At 42.9% G+C, this 22,947-nt stretch overlaps 1 protein-coding gene across 2 annotated transcripts; it reads right to left on the reverse strand.

Annotated features, from left to right (window-relative positions):
- Positions 1-12,131: 12,131 nt before the first annotated feature.
- On the reverse strand, positions 12,132-22,737 carry LOC126191215 (uncharacterized). 2 transcript variants are annotated; one of them, XM_049932017.1, is made up of 3 exons: positions 22,669-22,737; positions 13,686-13,827; positions 12,132-13,649 (listed from the first exon to the last, which is right to left on the reverse strand). In XM_049932017.1, exons 1-3 carry the CDS (start codon positions 22,678-22,680, stop codon positions 12,634-12,636), a joined length of 1,170 nt encoding a protein of 389 aa, XP_049787974.1. In that variant the 5' UTR covers positions 22,681-22,737; the 3' UTR covers positions 12,132-12,633. The 2 variants fall into 2 exon arrangements, with proteins under 2 accessions (XP_049787974.1, XP_049787972.1); XM_049932015.1 differs by having other exon boundaries at positions 12,132-13,827.
- Positions 22,738-22,947: the final 210 nt, after the last annotated feature.

A 22,947-nucleotide genomic window follows, 5' to 3' on the forward strand; every position in this document is an offset into this window, starting at 1 on the left:
CGGCTTTATGACACTCCCCCCCCCCCGCCTAACAGGAACAGTGCAGCCATCCAGGCCGGAGGGGTACATTGTCGTACTGATAAGTGGGCCCATATTGCCAGGTCCTTTGTAAATTTGACGCAGTTATGTGTTGAAATACCGTCACATTTCGTGAAGATTAATTTCTTCTGCGCTTCTTTTCTGGTCACTTAACGTTTTTTGTCAGACAGTGTAATACTTAGTCACAACATACGGTATTGAATCTTTGTCTCTGCAGCGATCTACACGCTCGTTTGAAATTTAAGCGTTTCCCGTGAAAGCGAAGTGTCCGATTTAACTTTATCGCAAAGATGCAAGGCTGATGACTATCTAAAACATGACTAGCGCTGACATCTGCCAACAAACTGATATAACTTTTCTCTAGTACCTTATAACCTTGCCCAGTACGAGGGTTGTCCAGAAAGTAAGTTCCGATCGGTAGCTAAATGGAAACCACAGTGAGAATCAGAAACATTTTATTTGCAAGAGTTAGCTACACTTTCCTACATAGTCGCCGCTCCGACTTAGACATTTGTCGGAGCGTTATACCAAATTTCCATCATCGTCATACAAGGCAGCCGCCTGTGCTTTCCGATAATTCTCTACCCTGGTCTATAGCGCGTAGCCTGCGCCCAAGTGTTGTCTTCGTATCCAGCGCTTCATGTCAACAGAGATGAAACTCAGGACGAGCCAATTAGGGCTGTGTTGTGGGTGATCAAACACTTCCCATCGAAAAGGCTGCGGGAGCGTCTTCACTGCCCCTGCAGAGTGCGGCTGTGAATTGCCATCAAGAAGGAAGTGTGTGGCAGTTGGGTTAGGTGGGCTGCATTCATTAAGGCGAAGCCTCTCACCGGGCTCTCCTACTTGTCGCGAGACATCGTTGTTCTAGGCACCTTTACACGCTCACAGTGCGCTCACAACTGGAAAGAGCGTCTTGATGTGATCGACGGTAATACTAGAGACACTACCCAAAACATCTGTGCAAAGCTTCATCGGCTTTTCACTGTGGTGTCCATTTCGCGACCGATCGGAACATCCTTTCTGGACAACCCTCGTATACAACAATAGTGTTCGTCAATATAGGAGATAGTTATCACGTTCAGTGATTTATTCATTGGTTCCTGCAAAGCTAACATGTCATCCAAAGCCATTCCTGCAAAACAATACACTTTTCCGATAGTCAGCACGAGTTGACCAAAATTACTCATAACGCAAGGTGAGCATTCTGATGGAACTCCAGTGAGATACGATTTCCCCAAGTGTTGTTTGCAACAAAAACACAAAACAAGAATACGTTTGTTCTGTAGGTGTTCCAATTACGTCATCAGAATAAGAATATTACTGTGCTCTATAGGATGATAATCACAATTAAAGGTCTTAGAAGTATATGCGTAAAACATCATATATTTTGTTGAGAAAATGAAGGAGATTTTCATCTCCTTGCCATACACACAAAAAGGTAACTTAAAAGATTTTGAATTCTTAGTTCCATAAATGGTTCTTGAAGCGGGAAAAATAAGGGGTGCTTGTCAGCTGCTCATTAGTCTGAATACGAACTTACTCACCAACATTAACCTGTGGCAGTATAATATATTAAAATACTGAAGTTGTCATCCTGTTTTTTACACAATATTATGTGCCAGGTCTGTTTGTTTGTAGTATGGCTTTTTGTTTATTGTTGCATCAACCCTCTTGCTAGGAATTAACTGTCAGCTAGGAGTTAACTGTTACCCATACAAACACCCACTCTTCAGCTAAATCCGTAATACTGGAACGTGTTAATTAAAAAGATTAAACGTTAGTATATACTTTTAAAATTATTAAATGAATGATTTGCATTGATGGCTTGCTCGTTTACACCGTACAGGTTTTTGCGTAATAGTTTAGGCATGTTCACTGTAATGTAGTGAAAACCGAGTACTACAGTAAATCTCTAATTTATTTTTATCATAATTCTGTGGACTATAAGGGGTGAGTTTTTCCACTGTGTATAAACTTTATGAATTGATCGAGGATAGGACGCGGAACAAAAAATGTCCTATTAAATCATGTCCGGAAATGCACGGTTTCAATGCTAGAGACCATTTATTCCATCATACTTTGTTACACAGACTGCAGTCTAATAGGCGCTGTACCACGCAGCCACAGTTACGGCATGCATGGTATCCTCCTAGAGCAGGGGTGGGCAAACGTTGCACGCGGCTCATGAGCGCACAGCGCTGCACGTGTGCTGCTCGTGTGCAATCGTCGACTGGGGCACTGGCGACAGCCGGCAGGTTGCGGCTGTGTAGTGCCAGGCTAAGCTGCGGACGTTGATGTGTAGCGACCACTACGTAGTGATCGTTGTATTTCAAGAACCGGAAAATGCAGAGTGGTCAAGGAAACGGAGAATCGTAGATTTGCTATCTTTTAAAAAGTAATGGGAGAATCATTTTTTCTTTGTGCAAAAACGTGAAAATTCGAAATGTTTAATATGTGGCAGTATTCTCGCTGGTCAGCAGAAGTTTAGTATTTAAGGCCATTATAACAAATTTCACAAGGACGAGTACAATTTATTGTTGGATTATGAGCGGATGGGGAAATTCACTGAGCTTAAGAAGAGCGATCTGACGATACTAGATGAATGTGTCGTAGTTGCTGTGGTCACGAGAGATCTGCGACTTCCTTTCGTCATGTCTCTCGTCTAACTGATTTAACATTTTATGGAGCACTGTTTTCAATTTTTCAGGACGACAACAATAATAGCCCAGCGGTACGTGCAAGTTATAAGATTGCGCTTAATATAGCGAGAGCTGGAAAACCATTTGCTGAATTAGTAAGTGTCGGTTAAGAGCAAACATCAGTGATGAAAATTTAAGTAACTGTTTGTGTTTGTCTGTATGTGGAAATTTTGTTCCATTCCACCTGTGATAATTAAATAAAACGTATCGTAGGTAATAGGTCCTCTTTCAAAACACGATGTCTTTCAAGCACTCCTACTAACCTTACTCCTAAGCAAGCTAGGAAACAAAACGCATTACAGAGGAAGGAGCGGAGAGACGGTATGGTGGGGAGGGGAGATAAGTGGGTGGCCAGCTTGCCCCTGTGTGCACGCAGAACACCTGTTAACTGCACGCGTGCAAGTGAACCGCACACGTGCAGGATTCCAGCCCGCCTCTGTCCTAGAGGGTGGTACTGCTCCTCATACGTCATGCCCTAGCGACCTTTCTTCTCATAGTAATGTTGTGTCCGATTCACTTCCCTTGCTGATTCACTTTGTTGTGGATATGACACAGCGTTGCACACAATGGTTCCGTATTCGAATCGAGAGCTTGCCGACATAGTGCCAACGGGTGGCGGGCAGCAAGGTTGTATCAGGGACATTCAGTGTTTGCGACAGTGTTTCACCGTTTGCCTGAGACAGGGTCGTTTCAGGAAGGAGGAAATAATGAAGGACGTAACCGAAATGTTCGGACACTAGACTAATCAAGATGTTCGGACATCATACTTGGAGCAAAATATGATTAACGCTGTGGAAGGCGTCGGCCGTGTCAGTGCCGGGCAGTTGGTCCGCCAGTACAGGGTAGGCCAGACGACAGTGAGCAACATTCCCCATAACAGTTGTTACTATCCTTATCATTTACAGCGTGTGCAGGGCTTACTAGCGATAGACGTTCCACACCTGGAGCAGTATTGTCACTGGCTTCTTCACCAGGCAACCGCGATTCAGGGGTTTGTGTCATCCATCCTATTCACAGATGAGACCACCTTTACGCGCAGTAGTATCTTCACCTTTCATAACAGTCATCTGTGGGATACTATGCAGAACCCCCTTGGTATGGTGACAGCGAATCATCAGCATCGGTGCAGCCAGATTGTTTGTGCAGGGATAATTGGCGACCGTATTTTTGGACCAGTCTTCCTTCCACGTCGGAACTATCGGCGTTTCTTGTGGGTGACTTTGCCTCCCCTGCTGGAAGAAGTGCCATTGATGCTTCGAAGGGTTATGTGGCTGCCAGATGATGGTGCTCCAGCCCACTTCGCCGTTAAAGTCCGGACGCATCTGAATCGTCTTTCCTGGTCGATGAATCGGACGATAGTGGTCCAGATTCATGGCCTTCTCGTTCACAGAATCTCGATCCGTGGGATTTCTGGTTATGGGACCATCTCGAAAGTATCGTGTGCGCAGAGCCCATTCCAGATGTTGAAACACTGGAGCAGGGTATTCATTGTGCCTTTGACACAGTTCGGATGCAGCCTGGCCGATGCGAACGTGTGAGGTAGAACATGCTACTGTGCGTGCGTGCATGCGTTGAGACACATGCAAACCATTTTCAACATATACTGTAACTGAGGCTGTGCAGGACAGCTCGTATTAGATCGCAATCTCTGTAACAATGCATGATTGAATTAATGGTGTCTAGCTTGGAGACCATGCATTTCCGGACATAAGTTCATTAGACCTTTTTTGTTCCGTATCCTCTAACTGATCAATTCCTACAGTGTGTACACGTTGGACAAACTCACCCTGTATACCCACAATGACTTGCTTATGACGAAGAAGTCTTGCCTCTGATAGTTCACTGTATCTGAGAAAAATAAATTTTGACCCAGGCCTCTGTTTCCTCTTCTCTTAACCACCACGAGGCTTGACATGTTTTTATACACTGCCGGAAAAAAATGCATCACCCTCAAGGACTGTGTTCAGTAACATCATGGTGTAGTCCTTACATACTGAGGACTTTTAGCGTTAATGATTCACATGACACGGTCATCGGCAAACACATGTCGTTCAGGAGCCCTATCTGTTTACCCTCCGTTTTGACTTCGCAGGCAGTAACTGTGATGAGTCAAGAGGTGAACAGTACTTACAACATCTACTCTGGGGTAAAACCATGCCCCGCCGTCGAACACATACTCTTCTTGAACATCTTCGGAAATGTGAATGGGGTGGCATTGTGGGCCTGCGGGAAGCTGCATGGACCTGTTGGTGTATTGTTCCACATGTTGGGCACAGTGCATCGGTGATATGCCGCTGCTTTCAACGGTGATTTCCTCACTTGTAGATCAGGTCCTGAAAATCCGCGTAGTACAGACACACCTCAAGACTGACGCACTATGCCAGCAGCGGTGGCCGATTATCATCCAAGCGCGAAATCTGGTCACACGTTGCACCCCTGTGTCATCAGGGATCATTGGCAGCTGTCGGCTTGCAGCTGTACTAACATCACCTGTGCCTCTGGCCAGGCTACTGCTGACACCACGACACAACCAAGCACGACTACTTTGGCGTTGTGAGAGAAAAAATGGTTCAAACGGCTCTGAGCACTATGGGACTTAACATCTGAGGTCATCAGACCCCTAGAACTTTGAACTACTTAAACCTAACTAACCTAAGGACATCACACACATCCATGCCCCAGGCAGGATTCGAACCTGCGACCGTAGCGGTCACGCGGTTCCAGACAGATGCGGCTAGAACCACACGGCCACACCGGCCGGCTTGTGAGAGAATTGACTGAAGAGTTGAATGGTGCTGTTGCCTTCACTGACGAGAGTGGGTTCTTTCTATACGTGTGGTGTGTGGCGTATACCTGATCAGACGCCTATTCCAGAGTGCAAACAGTTCCTACACTCATGGTGTAGGTGGCCATCGGTTAAGACTCACGGTCACATTTCGTGTTTTTGCAGAGTAAAGCAACCAGTACCCACTGCATCGCACAAGCTGTTATTCCCGTGCTATTGCCATTTATTCGACAAGAAGGTGATGTGCTTTTTCAGGAGGACATTGCACATCCACAAAAGGCTGCAGCGACGCGAGGTGATCTTCGTAGAGTCCAACAACTGTTCTGGCCAACAAGATCACCATATGTCTCGCCAATTGAATACACTGGGACATAACGAAGCGGGAACATACTCGTCCTCCAGGGCCTGCAAGAACCATTGCCGAATTGTAACAGCAGGCGCAAGATGCTTCGGAAATATATCGCAAGTTGCCACTACCTTTATGATCTTTGACATGCGAGAACAAACGCCTGCGTTACCTCCAAAGAGGCTACACTGTATACAGATGCGACTGCTTGCGCACGCTTTACTGCGACACGTACGAGGGTCACTCCAAAAGAAATGCACACTATTTTTGTAAAAATACAGTTTTCGTTCTGCATGTGTGAAAGTTTTACAGTGTGTAGATACATCCTTCCGCTTGTTGTCAAACTTAGATCAACCTGTGGGTTCCCAGGATGTTGACAATGGCTCACAAAGAAACAAGAAAAACGGTATGCAGAGAACTTTTGGAACAGTACGAGAATGGTGGAGATCAATTTCTTGGAAGAATTGTGACAGGTGATGAAACATGGCTTCATCATTTTTCTCCAGAGCTGAAGAGGCAATCAATGGAGTGGCATCATGCAAATTCATCCAAGAATAAAAAATTCAAAACCACACCTTCTGCTGGAAAAGTTATGGCTACGGTTTTTTTCGATTCCGAAGGACTGTTGCTTGTGGACATCATGCCAAGAGGAACCACCATAAATTCTGATGCATATGTGACGACACTGAAGAAACTTCAAGCTCGACTGAGTCGTGTTCGACCACATCGGCAAAAGCAGGATGTTTTGCTGTTGCACGACAATTCACGGCCACATGTCAGTCAAAAAACCATGAAAGCCATCACAAAACTCGGATGGACAACAGTGAAACACCCGCCTTACAGTCCTGACCTGGCTCCATGTGACTATCGTCTCTTTCGGAAACTGAAAGACTCTCTTCGTCGACCAAGGTTTGAAGATGATGACTCACTTGTGCACGCTGCCAAACAGTGGCTCCAACAGGTTGGTCCAGAATTTTACAATGCGGGTATACAGGCGCTGGTTCCAAAATGACGTAAGGCAGTTGAGAGGGATGGAAATTATGTGGAGAAACGAAAATATTGTTCCTAAAGGATGTATCTACACACTGTAAAACTTTCAAACATGTTGAATAAAAGATGGGTATGAAAAAAAATTGTGTGCTTTTCTTTTGGAGTGACCCTTGTATATTTTCTTTGGTCTGAATTTGTTACCACATACTCCTACAATGATGTACTAAATGTCACCTCACTTGACAATAAAATTACCTTGTCCTTGAGGATACTGCATTATTTTCCAGCTGTGTATATGCGTGTAATATGCCTCTAGTTAATTGGTTAGTGATAATTTGTATTGTCGGAATGGTTCTTGATAAAATCCAAATAAGTCACAGCGTATGTTTCTTTATACGTACGTAATATGTCGGCAGCTAACTTACACAGATTAATTTACTTGCATCTAAAATACTGAGCTAAGGATGTCTTGGTTGCCTACAGCGTGCCCAATAAACGCCAGATAAATTTACTAGTTAATCTCACAAATGGTCATGTTCCCAAGCCATGTAACGCTATGAATTATATCCTGTAGCATTCCATTCCTCCTGTCAGAATGTGCAGAGTGACACGACACCTAGGTCACGGGATGAGGCGGATTGTAGGGCTACAGGGAAGAAGATATGGCCAAAAGAAATGGTCGGTCCGCTGGGACAATGACACACAGATTTTAACAGAAACTAGCATTCCGGCACATCTGACAAAAAAATTCCTTTACTTTACGTCCATGGTCACAAACTTTTTGTTAACAGATTACGGGTTTTGGTCTATAATGACCATCTTCAGGTCTGTTTTATAAAAACACTCTCCTAATGTACTGCAGCCATAGTGGCGTTGTTTTTATAAAACAGATCTAAAGATGGTAATTACAGACCGAAACCGGTAATCTGTTGACAAAAAGTTGGTGGCCACAGACGTAAAGTAAAGGAAATTTATTCTATATTCAGGTCATTGTTTTATTCTCGACAATGTGGCAGCTTGTTAGATATCTGGGAAACACCGAGAATAGCATATTGGCGTTGAAATTGATTTTATTAGCGTCTTTCATGGACACTGTGGTTTCCTCAATGTTCCTCGTGAGTAACCAATTGCTTTTTCTGTACAGTCTGAAGATAGCCCAAAATGGTAATTTCTGTTGAAGTTTTACGTGATTTTATTAGTGAATAAACAGACACAGACTACTCTTTATTACGACAGAAAACGTTCTTTACTTAATCGCTTATTTTTGTAACGCTATTTAATACATTTCCTTTGATTTTTACCCTGAGTATTCTTTCAGTTTGTTGCAGTTTCCATAGATGTTAGCGCAATTTTAGTTTAATTCGTTGTATTTTATGCGATTACAGTTGTGGAGGTTAACGATGCAACTTCTGCTCTATTGAGACGGAACATTAGGATTTATGCTCAACGACGTCTAACGTAATTATATTCAAAGATTTATGCCAACATTTACCTGAAGGATCTACGAAAACCACGAATTATCCAAACAACGATGTGTGAAGTACTGTGCCAGGTCGCTTGGTTCAAAAATGGCTCTGAGCACTGTGGGACTTAACTTCTAAGGTCATCAGTCCCCTAGAACTTAGAACTACTTAAACCTAACTAACCTAAGGACATCACACACATCCATGCCCGAGGCAGAATTCGAACCTGCGACCGTAGCGATCACGCAGTTCCAGACTGTAGCGCCTAGAACCGCTCGGCCACACGGCCGGCCAGGTCGCTTGGGTTTCATTCACATATCGAAATATTAAAGAGTTTCCCACTAATTTGTGGTCCCGGGAAGATCATCAATAACATCATCACCATTATCTACATTTATGGATTAGGTCTGAGAAATCTATTCTGGTTTGAATGTCACAGCTCCATCGCTTCCTGGGCCGACCGACATTCATTACCCATCGTGGTATATATTACAAAATTTTTAGGATATCTGCCTTACTTCATGCTGCCTCTATGTCGCTTCCACTTCTACTTATATGTCTCGATTTTTTTTGTTTACTGCAATATTTTAAGCTCATTTCTATTATCTTCGTTTCTTATTCTATCTTCTAGTGTACATGCTTTAACTGATCTGAGGAATTTCGTTTCTGACACCACTATTCGTTTTGTTTTCCATGTTTGCTATCAAAGCCTGAGATCCGTAATTAGCACTGGAAGACACAGTGTTTTATAGAATTTCAGTTGCTTTTCTTTGGTTGTGTTTTTCTTTAACCTTCTTTTTTTTGTTTCACAGATGCCCTTGAGTTTAATGCTTTACATCTTTATCATGATAGAAAGAAATGTCTGACCCAGGTACTTAAAATTACCTATTTGCTCGACGATATTGTTTTCTGTCACTATTTATGAGCGCACCTATTGTCTTTCTCGAATGCCACAACTTTTGTCATTTCTGTTGATATTTCAAAATTATTATTTTGGCCAACTTGATTTAATTTAAAAATGTTTCTTTGTAATTCTTCCTCTGAAGTGACTATTACTGTCTGTTAGTCAGCATTGTTACATTATGGTCCTTTTGTAGTCTTGTTCCTTTGTTGTTTTTCGTTTCCTAATTCCATTTTCAATCATGTCATTTATATACAAGTAAACGTGTTGTAAAAATTATAATAAAAGAGGATTTGAAACCAATTTTGCACATACATACCTTTATGGTTGAGAAATGAAGGTACATTATTAAAAGATGTTCTGGAAGTGACACAGTACAACAAGTGCGCTGCATTGTAGTAAATGTTACTGCCAGAATGCTGGACGTCACTGTCTTGATTTCCCGGCGAATGTTTCACCTAACTCGTCGATGGTGCTTGGTTTGTTTTTGTACATATTACCATTAAGATGACCCCACAGAAAAAAGACTGGATGGATTAACGTCAGGTGATCTTGGGAACCATAATGCTCTGGAAGTCACTCTTTCACAATAAAATGATTCCACCGTAACTGTAATCGCTTTAGACTTGAGGCACGTTACCCGGTCTTGCAGTTACCAGCCAAGTGTCAGTACAACGTCATCCAGTTGGTTCTCAAATTCATGAAACAAGAACTGCTACACTTGACTGGTGGAAGTAATGTAAAAAAAAGGCTCACTGATGTGCCTCATCGAAGGAAGCAACGGAACACCATGATCAGTAAGCCACGATACACTGAAACTCGACACCCACACACAGCTCGCAGAATCTCATTGTTACCACATTCCACATATGCTATCACATTCTCGAGTTATATGAGAATACCCACCACGAAATCTAATACTCCACCTGCAACATTCATGAACATTGGTGCCGTGTTAAACGGTGCACACAGATTGAGGAAGTCAGCACCTCAGTATGTCATGTACTAATTTTGTTTCATGTCCTCTATTGTTAAGACTTTAGTACACCTTACCAGGAACTCTTTACGGATAGAGCACCCTACATGAAATAAAAGAAAAAGAATGAAATTAATGTAAAGTTTCTTAATGTTTCTTGCTATTTCATATAGCTGGAGACGTTTCTATCTTGAAGTGAGACGACAGATTTTAGTCGTGGGGGAGGTTCTAGAAGGAACAACTCTACAAGCGGCGTTAAGATTGCTGGAGCAAAAGAAAACCTTTTTCTCTGTTCTAAGGCGTGTAACAATTTCTTGAGAGACCAGTGCGTTCCTCATGCGTTTCTTCTACTTATTACAGACTACGCCTGTTATAATGAAGTAATCCACAGTAGTTGTATTACAAAATCCTTTACTCTTTACAAAGATTGGCAAGTACTACTGCTCAAATTAACACAAGAATCTTTGGTTATAAACCTTAATAAACCTTAAAATATGTGTTACAGATATTACAAGAATGCAAGATTGGACTTTCCTCGACAGAAAAACGTAAATGGATCACAGAAGAAACTGGAAATGACGGCGAAACATGCAGTCAGGCGACCGCATGCTAGATGCACCAAGGTAATTAATTACTGGATTCCAAAACAAAAGAAAAGATGACGACGGAGTTGAAGGAGGGTAGATAACATTTAGTAAACCTACACAACAAGTGTGGATGTGCAATCCTGAAGACCGTAATGCATGGCCTCGACAAGACATATGGAAATACATAGAGAAGGCCTACTCATCTATGCTTCACTGTCATAACCGAAAACATGGATCACACACTGACTGCAAACTTCCTGCTTCAAACACCCTTAAATCTTATTTTGGGACATCCTGTTTAGTTAAACCAAAAATTATTAACTTTTGTCAACAGTTCATCGTGTTGTTTATTATGAATTACGATTTGTCGGATTAATATGTACATCAGGTTCTTCAAAGACCCGTAACTCGTGTGTTTATCTGTAGACACGTCAGTTTTGTTTGCATAGCTCAGCTGGCTGTTTCTTTACAAGAACGAGAACTCTTTTTATACTCCTACCCACGACTCGCAACGACATGTCATAAAATTGATCAAAATATATTTTTAGACTGAAGTTTCAGTGCTAAGTGATCTGAATATTCGGTATTTCAGGCGGTTCCATCCCAAGATTCTGCTTGGAATTTATTTATAAATGTGTAAAGTGCGCCGAAGTTCAGTTTCACGTTAAATCATAAGCCTTGTGATAAGAGATGGTATTAGGTGGTCCAGAGATCGGAAAAAAGTCGCGTACATACAGCAACAATACACCTATTCTTAGCAAAGCAACCCGGTCTCAAATAAACCCTCTTCTCTTGCTGAAGGAAAATGTCCGAAGACGGTAGGGTTTACAGTTTCCGACTCTTGTCTAATCCAAAACTGTTTTTACTGAGTTATAGTATCAGAAACTGGGCGTATGACTATCCACCTAAGTTCAGATTGTGGGAAAAAGGAAAGTCCCGCTCTCTATTGGCAAGAACAAAGATGTCACCTACAACCTTTTTTTTTTTTTTTTTTTTTTTTGCTTCCACGTTTGATGAATATTCGAATATTCTGTCACGTCCGACTCTGCATAGTCACTGCAGTCTTAGGGGCGAAACGTCGTTCACGCCAAGTGTCTGTGAACTGTGTAAAATTTTTTGTCTAGCTTTGAACTTCCGAGCAAGAGGTTAAGAAGAAACCAAGTATTCCGCCAAACGTGTATAGGAATTCACTTAAAACCAAGCTGATTGTTATAGCAGACAAGCATTTACCAATCTTGCCGGCAAATTCAGCTATGATCTGTTCACTACAGCGTTATGAGACACAAACAGAGAGTGAGCAATGGATAATGAAGGTAATCATAACTGTAAAAATAAATGTACAAAATTTATAAACATGATACTTTATTGCACAAAAGTATAAAAAAGTGTACAAATATATTAAATATAAATGCGGTGGAGGTATGCACAGAGACACGTGTATAGTACAAATACGATGATAACCCTGACAAGAATGAGAAAGTGAGTGTGATAGGTACAGAGTGTATGGGGCTACGCAAATCTGACGACCGAACCGTTGTGTGATGCTCCTCTCTGACCTGACAGCTTGTCTTCGTTCTTCCGATCCATGTTTGGAGGTATTTGCCTGCAAATTTAATCTAGATAGGCATGGATTCTGTAGACATGGACTGAAAGAGTATTTTCCCTGAAGTAGTGGTCAGAGTATATGGACCTCGTTGCAGCACCGATAACGTGCTCATCTTTGGTTATGCAGTGCAGAGAGAAGCAACGGCGTGGTCGGCGACACACGTCCCCCACAAACAGCTGTGGGCTGTCTGGGGAGTGAAGCCCTGTGAAAGCCTAATGGGTTCTAGCAGCGGCTGCCGAGATCAGTGGTAGTGATGATCCTTGATGTGAACGGGTACCGGAACCTTGACTGGGTATGGTACAGCCACCGGGTGCTCCACTGGCACCTTGAATGGAACTGGCACAGGCTTCTCCACAGGGTACGGTACCGGGTTGGCCACCGGGACCGGGTACGGCTTGGCTACAGGTACCGGGTACGGCCTGTCTACGGGAACCTTGACCGGGTAAGGAACGGGCCTCTCCACGGGGTAGCCCACGGGGTGTACGACGGGCACGGGCACAGGTTTCTCCACAGGCACGGGGTAGGGCTTGGCCACAGGTACCGGGTACGGCCTGTCCACAGGTACGTTGACGGGTACAGCTACTGGCTTCTCGACTGGGACTGGTACTGGTTTCTCGACTGGCACAGCAACTGGCTGCGGAATGTGGACGGGGTACGGCCTGTCGACGGGTACCTTCACGTGCACCGGGTACGGCCTGTCCACGGGCACGGCGACGGGCACCTTCACGTGCACGGGGTAAGGAGCAGGTACCGGCACCTTCACCTCCACAGGGTACGGCGCGCGCACTGGCACCTTCTTCTCGATGTAGACAGGGTACGGCTTGGGCACGGGAACTGGGTACGGGGACGGTACGGGCACCTTCACCTCGACCGGGACGGGCACTTCCTTCTCGACGGGAACGTGCACGGGGTAGGGACGGTCGACGGGGACTTTGACGGGCACGGGAACTGGGTGTTCGACGGGGTAGGGCAAGGGCTTCTCCACAGGCACCGGGATGGGCCTGTCTACCGCCACCTTAACGGGAACTGGCACGGGCTTCTCTACCGGTACGGGCACTGGCCTCTCCACGGGAACGTGGACTGGTACGGGGTGAGGAAGGGGCACGCCGATCTTCTTGTGCACCGTCACTGTCTTGCTGACGTGCTCGCCGAGATCGAATACGCCATAGCCGCCTCCATAGCCGCCTCCGTAACCGCCTCCGTAGCCGCCACCGTAGCCGCCGCCCAAGCCGCCTCCGTAGCCGCCACCGTAGCCGCCTCCCAAGCCGCCACCGTATCCGCCTCCGTAGCCGCCTCCGTAGCTGCCGAAGTCGCCGCCGTATCCACCTCCCAGGCCGAAGACGCCGCGCTTGGTCTGGTTCTTGTCCTTGGTGGCCTCCGCCTCCTCAGCAGCCCACACGGCTGCCGCCAGCACTGCCACTACAGCCACAACCGCCTGCAACAGCACCAGCGCAATCCGTTACTTCTTGCCTCCCTGTCAGACGGTACATTCTCAAGAAAACTGCTTGTTATCTGACGTTTGTCACGTGATGCTACAGTTTTACTGCCGTCACATGCTTGGTACACATCAGTTAAGGGGATCAGGCCCACAAAACAATGAAACTTTCGCTTACGGTTTTTTTCTGTATTACACTAGCACAAACTTTCCTACTCAGCTCGGATGTATTTTGTGTTTACCTTAATTCAAATTATTTTTGATTCATTTTCAAAAGAAGATGCTGTCACATACTCCCTAAAAAAAATCTACCAGTACAAATTTTCAGTACAACCATGGAACCTGTTCCCACAGTTTGCTAACGTAATACTAGTGGCAAGAGTTTCTGTTTCAGGCGGCGGGTCTTAAGAATAATATAATATCTCTGATACTGCTTTGTAGCCGGCCGGGGTGGCCGAGCGGTTCTAGGCGCTACAGTCTCGAACCGCGCGACTGCTACGGTCGCAGGTTCGAATCCTGCCTTGGGCATGGATGTGTGTGATGTCCTTAGGTTAGTTAGGTTTAAGTAGTTCTAAGTTCTAGGGGACTGATGACCTTAGAAGTTAAGTCCCATAGCGCTCAGAGCCATTTGAAACATACTTTGAACGAACATTTTCATTTCATTTCAGAAAAATGCAAAAACTGAAGCCGCGACTTACAAATGAGTGTCCAATCGCACTGTGCACTTATACTCAGCGGTTGTTCGCTCTGTAATGATACACACGCGAACATTAGAACATATGGATAGAAGTGCAATACACTTCATCATTACGTCACCGTGTCGACATACAGTTTACACTTCCATAAACGTTAGCATTCCCTGGGTATCCCCATTAAACATACCAAAAATGAAAGCGTTTCAGAGCTACCTGTAACTTATGATTACAAAATTCCTGGAAATTCTAATTAGTCAAATCGGGACCCGACCACAAGTTTTACTTTTATAAGTGTTTCTCTTGTAATTTCATTTCGAGACACTACCCAGTCCGTTCAACTGCTATTCCAAGTGCTTTGTTCTCGCAGACAGAATTACAACGTCACCTGCAAACCTTAAAATGTATATTTCTTCTCCTTGAACTTTAATTCCCTCTCTAAATTTCTCCTTGCTTTGCTTAAAATCTTACTGATGGTACAACCCTTACTCTCTTCTGAACAACTGCTTCTCTTTCACGTTCTTCGACTGCTATAATTCCAGTCTGGTTTCCGTACAAGTTGCAAATAGCCTTTCACTTCCTGCATTTTATCCCTGCTACCTTCTGAATTTAACAGAGTGTACTCCAGGCAACATTGGTAAAAGCTTTTTCTAAATCTACAAATGCTGTAAATGTGGATCTGCCTTTCTTCAGCCTCAAGATAAATCTAGAGTCAGTATTGCCTCGCGTGTTCCTACATTTCTATGGATCCAAAAGCGACCATCCCAAAGGTCGGATTCTACGAGTTTTTACATTCTTCTGTAAATGGTTCGTCTCAGAATTTTGCAGCCATGACTCAGTACGTTGATAGTTATGGAATAATCGTAAGTTTCAGTACTTGCCTTCTTGCCTTTTTTGGAATTGGAATTTTTATTTTACTCCTGAAATCTGAGAGTATTTTGCCTTTATCATACAATCTGCGTTGCAGGTGGAGTAGTTTTGTAATGGCTGGTTTTCGCAAGAATCTCAATAATTCTTAGGGAATACAGTTTCCTTATTTGTATTTAAATGTTTCAGTGCTCTGTCAAATTGCTGCCGTAATATGTTGCCTGCCACCATCATTGTTCAATTTATTATGGAGCAGACACTAATTTGAAAACAGCACTAAGAGTGGGAATCATAATACTGCGTCACATAAGTATAGCCGTCAAGTGAAGGAGTAAGAAAAGATAATTTGTTTGTTGCGGCTGAAACGGTTACGAATTTTTTGAGTGTTTAACCGGTCTCGCACACGTGGGATGCGTGAAAGACACGCAGATTTCACTTTTGGGTAGTACAGTTGGGTTGAGTAAGGCCATAAGCAGGCGGAAGCCATTTCGTCACACGCAAGAGCCAGATGTCGGCTACAACTGTTGCTTTCCTTCCTGCATCAGATGCGAGTACGTTACATCCTGCAGTTAGGCAACCACTTCGACCATGCGGTCGGGTGCGTTCTACCTGCCCTGAGGCTAGGCTCGGGCCTTTCTCTCTAACTAGCTGTTTCCGCTGCCGCCTGCTCTCGTTTCCCCACGAACGCATGGAACGACTATAATTTAGCCGACACAGAGAGGCATTCACTCTCACCAGTGGAGAAAAGTCTGTCATACCAACATTTATAAAATGCCGTAGACTCATAACGGCTACAATCTATGTGAAACATAAACATTATCCCTCACCAGCAGAGGAAAATATGTCACAGCAATATTTATGAAACTCCACAAACAATGGCGTCCAGGTTCGTCTCGCGTTCTTTGAATTCACGAATTCATTTCATACTAGCAGCGTATTTAAGAGATATGTGGTGTCCCAGAAGGAATGGTTAATATTCAGGGATACGAAAGGACTGATGATTCGAAGCAAAACGTCTAGTAAATGTGGGCTCTAAACGCATGCCTTAAGAGATAGGAGCACTTCTATACTGCGAAACAAATCTCTTCGAGTGAGAGCTCATTGCTTTCCATATTTTGGGAGGAGGCACTATGGACCTAAACAAGAAAAAATTCTCCAGTAGGCTATGAGCACTTGTTCAATAGACGAGATGTTTCACCGTAGCGAAAAGTATCATATCTCTTAAGGTGTGCACTTTAACATCCATGTTTACTTGTCTTTTTTCCTTGTTTTCGTCCATACTACCGCCTCCCAAAACATGGAAAGCAAAGAGCTTGCAGTAGAAGAGATTTTTTTCACAGTATCGAAGACGCAGAAGTGTCCATAGCTCTTAAAGTATGCATTTTAGAGGCCCTGTTTACAGAACGTTTTGCTTCGAATGATCCTTCTTGCCGCAGCCATAATATTGACCATTCCTCTGTGGTCACCCTGTATAGGCCATTAAGGCGAACTTCTGGTGCAGGCCCTACGAAGGGAAATTTTGTAATACCTAATAAAAAAAACCATTTTAGAGCAATTTTCGAAGTAAAAGGTCATAAGCAAGACAAGAGTTTATAATTTTATTTTAAAAAACATTCTGAAAACTATGATTTTATGAATTAATGAGATTAAAAGAAGTAATCATAATTTAAATCACTAAGATATTCAATTCAATTTATTAACATTAACATTGCTGTGAATAATATTTTTCTGAAAAAAAGGAACGAAATGTTGTGATTTATGTTAATGCAAAAATCAGTACTTCAGTTCTAAAAATAACGTATTGTATCTGCAAGCGATTATGCTTGTAAGGTAAATGAATGGTCTTGGTTTATATGAAGTGATGCATCAAAGAAATCGGTTTATGGCGGAATCGGACTCATTTCAAACTGCCAAAATTCTGTCAGTCACCTGTTTTTAAGTCTTAGCTATTTTGTAAACCGTGGTTCCACGTGTTTGACCGGACTCCACTAGGAATTTGACGTGTGGGAACGGGGGATTTGATACGAGAATGCTGACTTAATTCGCATCGGCTGTCCACCAAAAAGTTCAGCACACTAAGCCCATACAAAATAACTATTTCGACATCTTTCGTTGCTGTAAGAGCCCATACAAGAGGTCCGCAGCATCACCATCTTTGTGGTGATGCTGTAGCGTAGATAGCCTGTGCTTGATTCTATTCCATACATACGCTGTCGCTTAACCCTTTCACTAGCAATTTTTTTCGTAGTGAAAGACATCAATGTATGGTTATTTTCGTTAGTATTGTAGTGAGAAGTAACAACAGAAAAAAAGAAAAAAAAGTCACTCGTTTCGTTTCTCAGTGACGGAAGTGGCAGTACATACTGGGGCATTCATAAGTACCTCTGGGGTTTAATGAGATGGTTACGCAAAAAGTACGACATACAGAAAACTTATACACATCAGTGGTTAGAGTCTACCGGTACCGAAAGTTTTTATCTTGCGTTACAGGAATTCAGTATGGGCACCGTTTGTGACCTTAGGAGTCGTCAACAGGTGCATGCAGTTCATTGATACGAATTTCCGCGAAGACCTACAGCAAACCGTTTTGCAGATCTCTTTATTGAGTTGCCTATCTACGGAGGAGAACTAATTCGATGCGATCTGCAGCAGAGCAGAGGGCTCAGGCAGCGCACCCTGTAGGTGCAATCTGCAAACAAGTAGCAAGTTCCCGTTTACCAGATGGACGTTCACACAGCAATAACATGCAGCATAATCAAGGGCTCTCGGATAACCTATCGTGAAATACATACATCCCAAAATATTAACGAACAAGAAAAAACCTTTCAGACTACCAGACCAAATGAGTGACTAAGATTCATGCCTTCCAGGCAGATAAGACTCGGCACGTACTTCTTAACAAGAGGAAAGCTTCAGATACAAATGTAACATGGGAAGAGTGCACAACAAGATATATGGCCTTTACTATACACTACACGCATAAACGATTTAATGCATATCGTAGGAATCTCTGTGGGGTGTTCGCGGGCGATGCCGAGCCCATTGGAAGGTGCAATGGCGACCGACGCGTTGTACTGCAACATGTGCGATCCTTCATCGTCTAGTTACTTGCGTTAGCAAGAATACAGCCTTGCGAAGTGCTTTCCTGCTGTGCCTACTCGCAATTTAGCTGCGATGCTCCAATTGGCGGCATCGTTCGTGTCTGCCGGTAAGTGGCGGAACTGCCTGAAGCTACAGAGGCGGAACAAAGTGGCCAAGCGGACAACGGCCGGTCTGCGGGAAGAGTAGGGGCGTGCGCTAACGTCACGCGTCCAGCGAACACCTGCGTCCTCAAACGCACTGCTTTCTCTTTCTGGCACTTGGGAAAAAAAAGCTGTTTAATTTAAAATATCATTCATTTTTCAGTTCTTCACTGTGATGCCTCTTCCCTTGTGACGACGAAGAATGTAAAACGCCCGGCATGCAATAAGGGGTGGGGGTTAATAAGAGTAGCACACTGGTGCTCTTAAAAGTGGAGAGCTGTTACACGCTGTACATAATGCCCAGCATAGCAAAAAAAATAAACACGGACTGGTACTTTCTTTAACAATAGCCTTAGCACACTTTGACAATGAATGTTCTTACACTGTAGTGTGTATTTATCCACGTTTCGTCTTAATAAAGCTCTGGGTGCTCTAATGCTGATGTTTCAGTTTTTCACAAACATTTATGTTGTGTGTCTTTTTGAAACGACGTCGTCTATTCTGGAAAAGTGATCAACTTCTCATTTTGGTAAGTTTTAAAACAAAATCTCACAAATATAATAATTTTTTCAGTTTTCTTGCTAGCTGTGAAGTCGGGTTCTAAGCTAGAAAATCTGTGACGTTTCCGCGACGTTGGTATTTATTTGTGCTATTCATAATATCGCAGAAGTTGCTACCTAGTAAAAAAATTATCCTTATCGTGAATGGCATTTTTACTTCCAGATACTTGATCCCACATTTTTCCACTTCGTTTCCTCCTGATCTAATTTACACAGCGCTGATTTTGTCAGCTTTAACATGTTGCTTGCACCGACATTTTACTTTCTCCTTTTACTACCGAGACTCAGCTCAAACTGAATTTATCTCTATTATGCGTATTTGAGTTGGTCAAGATTAAAACTCACTTAATTCAAAGAATTCCGTATGCATGGTGCATTTTGTATGCCCCTAAATCTCATAATTCCCAACCGAAAATCAATTCGAGAAAAAAATAAACCTCTCTTATTTCTCACCTCTTGTGGTGCAAAAATAACAAAAATTTCTAAGTTACTTCCAGCAAATATTACTTAAAAATTGTTTGGTTAGTGGAGTTGACGCTTTGAGGCAATTAAGATTATTTTTTAGTTAAATAATAATAAAGAGATGGAAAGTAACTCTTCCAGTCCTTGTGTAAAATTTAAACAAGAAAGAAGGAACGTTACTTTTGCAAGTAGGGTAGCGATCTGACTGAATTGTGTAATCTGTTATAACAATACTTTTCAGAAAAAGTCAAGACGCTAATTATTTTCGCTAAAAAATTGGTCACAATGCTTACAGTATTACTACAGTCTGATTTTCGGATCTTCTTTGCTCTCATTTTAGAGAAAATTACAGCTTTTAAACTGCGTAAAACGAATATTGTTTCCTTGAAAATAAGGAAATGGAAAAAAGGAGATACAAAAGCTGTATGGTTTGTAATGTCTATATTGTAACCGCATTTAACCTGTAACTTGCGATCGCTATTATCACAAGCGGAAAGCCACGTTTTCGTTCAGTACTATTTCTTGCACATTTCTAAGAATTCGAAAGAAAATACCAGTAAATGTTCATAGTTACATGCAATATGGATATGTGCATTTTCAGAACATACCTGCTATTTGTCAAATCCACCGTGGATGACTAACGAAAATTTCTGTCTTCTTTCACTGATTATAAAAAGGTAAGAAACTAGGTACCAAGGGAAAAATCAGCAACTGTGATGCTTGGCATTTCCCTACGGCTGACAAAGTAAGTTTCAATATTATATCTGTACTGAAAGAATCGCAGAACCTTCCTTGTTCGTATACTGGTTGATTCACGTGACAGGGACGAGACTGCAACTCCAGAAAAATTTTAAAACACTGAAACAAGACCTCCTCGATGAAATGATGAGTTACGCTCGTCTCTCAAGGATACTACAGCATATTTTAAGTTTGAACATAACTGTACCCACGAAGATAAAGAAGTCTGTCCCAGATAGTCTAATCATATCCAGTAAACATCACTCGCGTGTTTACAAATCTCCTATTCCTCGCTCTATATTTTTCAGTTACTAGACGCAGAGTAACAGAATGATTCTGCTCTTCCACATCTGTGAGAAGCGCTTGATGCCATACTATCTTGTCGCTTGATACCAAACACGCAGTTATAAGGGGTTTCTTATAGAGCGAATCGAATAATCTTATCTTACAGGTTCAAGTAAGGAAGACTGAACGGTTTACTGTAAACGAAAACCAATGTGGGCTGCCTTCCAGATAAGTGCAATAGGGCCGCAAATGTTCCTTATAGACTTAATCGATTTATCAGGATCAGCAGAATTATCAGATTGTTCAGTGACGGTGTTGCTCCGTACGTAGACGTATCGTCATTGAATAATTTAAGGAAATGCAAAATGACATAATATTTCCACTTGGGCATAATGGGAGGTAGCTCACTTCAATTGTGGATCAATGCAAGAAAAAATGTTCATGTAGTATTATACGATTAGAAGTAAACTTCAGAACTCAATCACATGGTTCAAATATATCAGGATAATATTTAAAAAAAATAAAGGACACTAGGGTGACTCGTGCTGGCGTATAGTTCCAGTGCTCCAGTGCCTAATAGGAAGGCTGAAGGTATGCATAGGCGTAGCAGGTTGGATATAGCCAAGACAGTTTAATGTGAAATCGTAGGAAGTAAGGCCATATTGATTTCGGGACAGATTTTTGTATACATTTGGTGAAGCTATATGCGAGATGTACCATACTATTATTCTGATAACTCCACAGTACACCTCAAGTGGGAATCACGTTAAAGATAGATTAGTTTAAGCGAGAAGTCAAACATATGGTTTCCTGTCTTATCAAAAACAGTATGCTCGGTAATGTTTATAGTGCGACTTTTTGAAAAAAAAATCGGAAAACGTGTTTGATATGAAGACGAAATGTGCTGGGAGAGCATAGCTTCTTCCTATTGTCACATAATATACTTGAATATGCTAAAACAATGCAACGTGTACCTTGCCCTTCAAACTATATGGCTATTTGAAACATTGCAAACGTCAACTAGAGTTATATCATTCAACTCCTTTTTCTAACGGAACTAGACTGCCGTTCAGTTGAATTAATTATTCCATTTCAAAAAGGGTGGCTGCTTTTATATCTCGTTAATTAAAAAGCTACGAGTATTAGATACACCTATCTGCATACTGTCACTTGTTGTAAATCGTGATTCCATAACTGAAACGTGTAATGTTGTCCGACAAATAAAGTATTACACAGCACGCTACTGCAGCACGAACGCTTGATTCGTAGTTTGGAAAAGTACACGACCAGCTTTGTTGGTAAACTTTTTCCAGCATGAGCTTTTGCTATGTTGCTAACTACCTCGTCGTCGATGGGTCTTAAACTAACACCTTCCCTCCTTCCTATGAAAAGGCTACTACCACGTTCCTGCCCCATCCCTGTTCTTTTCAATGAACTCGTCATCGATACAAAATGAAACGCTAACTTTGCTTCATTTCTACAACTTTGGGTGGAATGTAACTATTAGTAAGAGCAACAGGGTGGATTGTAACTTTTAGTAAGAGCAACAGTGGAAATAGTCATATTTCAAATAATTGAAATAACGTTTGTTTGAGACCTGAGGTATAACAGAGTAACTAGACTGGACTAACAGCTAGACTGGACCAAGAGACTGAGGAAAAAATAAGGAGGTGGGGGGGGGGGATGAAGAGTGATGGGAAGTGGTGGGATGGAAGTAACGATGAGAGGAGGAAAGGCAACATGAAATTAGCGACTGAGAAAGTAAAACGAAGAGTACTGGTAGAAACTGCCGTTACATTATTTCGAATGAGTAGTTAATAGGTTGATAAAAAATGTAAGTTCTTCAGATTTTTCTCAAAAAGCAACTTGGTGCTATAGTGCAGGCCGTGAGGTAGCTTGTACCAGAGGCTGGAACTAGCAAAAAATAGTGAGATGAGGTCTTGTATAGTGGTAGAGATCAACTGAGACGACGACGAGTGAGGGCAGGTGACTCACCGCTGTCCGCATGGTCGCTGTCGCGCTTTGCTGCGAGCTGTCTGGGAGTCTCTGGCGAGCCGACTGCCCGCTGCACGTCGCCGCGGCGTTTTATACCTCCGCGGCGCCAGCTTTCGCCACGGTCCACGAGCCTGCCGGCAGAGGGGCGCCCGCTGCAGCTGGCTGGGCCCCTTACCCTCACACACACACACACACACACACACACACACACACACACACACACAAGCCGTGCCACGCTGTACCGGCCCCATTTCACTTCCTTCGCACGGCCGCAGCAGC

This window comes from Schistocerca cancellata, chromosome 6, assembly GCF_023864275.1.
Source record: "Schistocerca cancellata isolate TAMUIC-IGC-003103 chromosome 6, iqSchCanc2.1, whole genome shotgun sequence".
Classification (NCBI taxonomy): domain Eukaryota; kingdom Metazoa; phylum Arthropoda; class Insecta; order Orthoptera; family Acrididae; genus Schistocerca; species Schistocerca cancellata.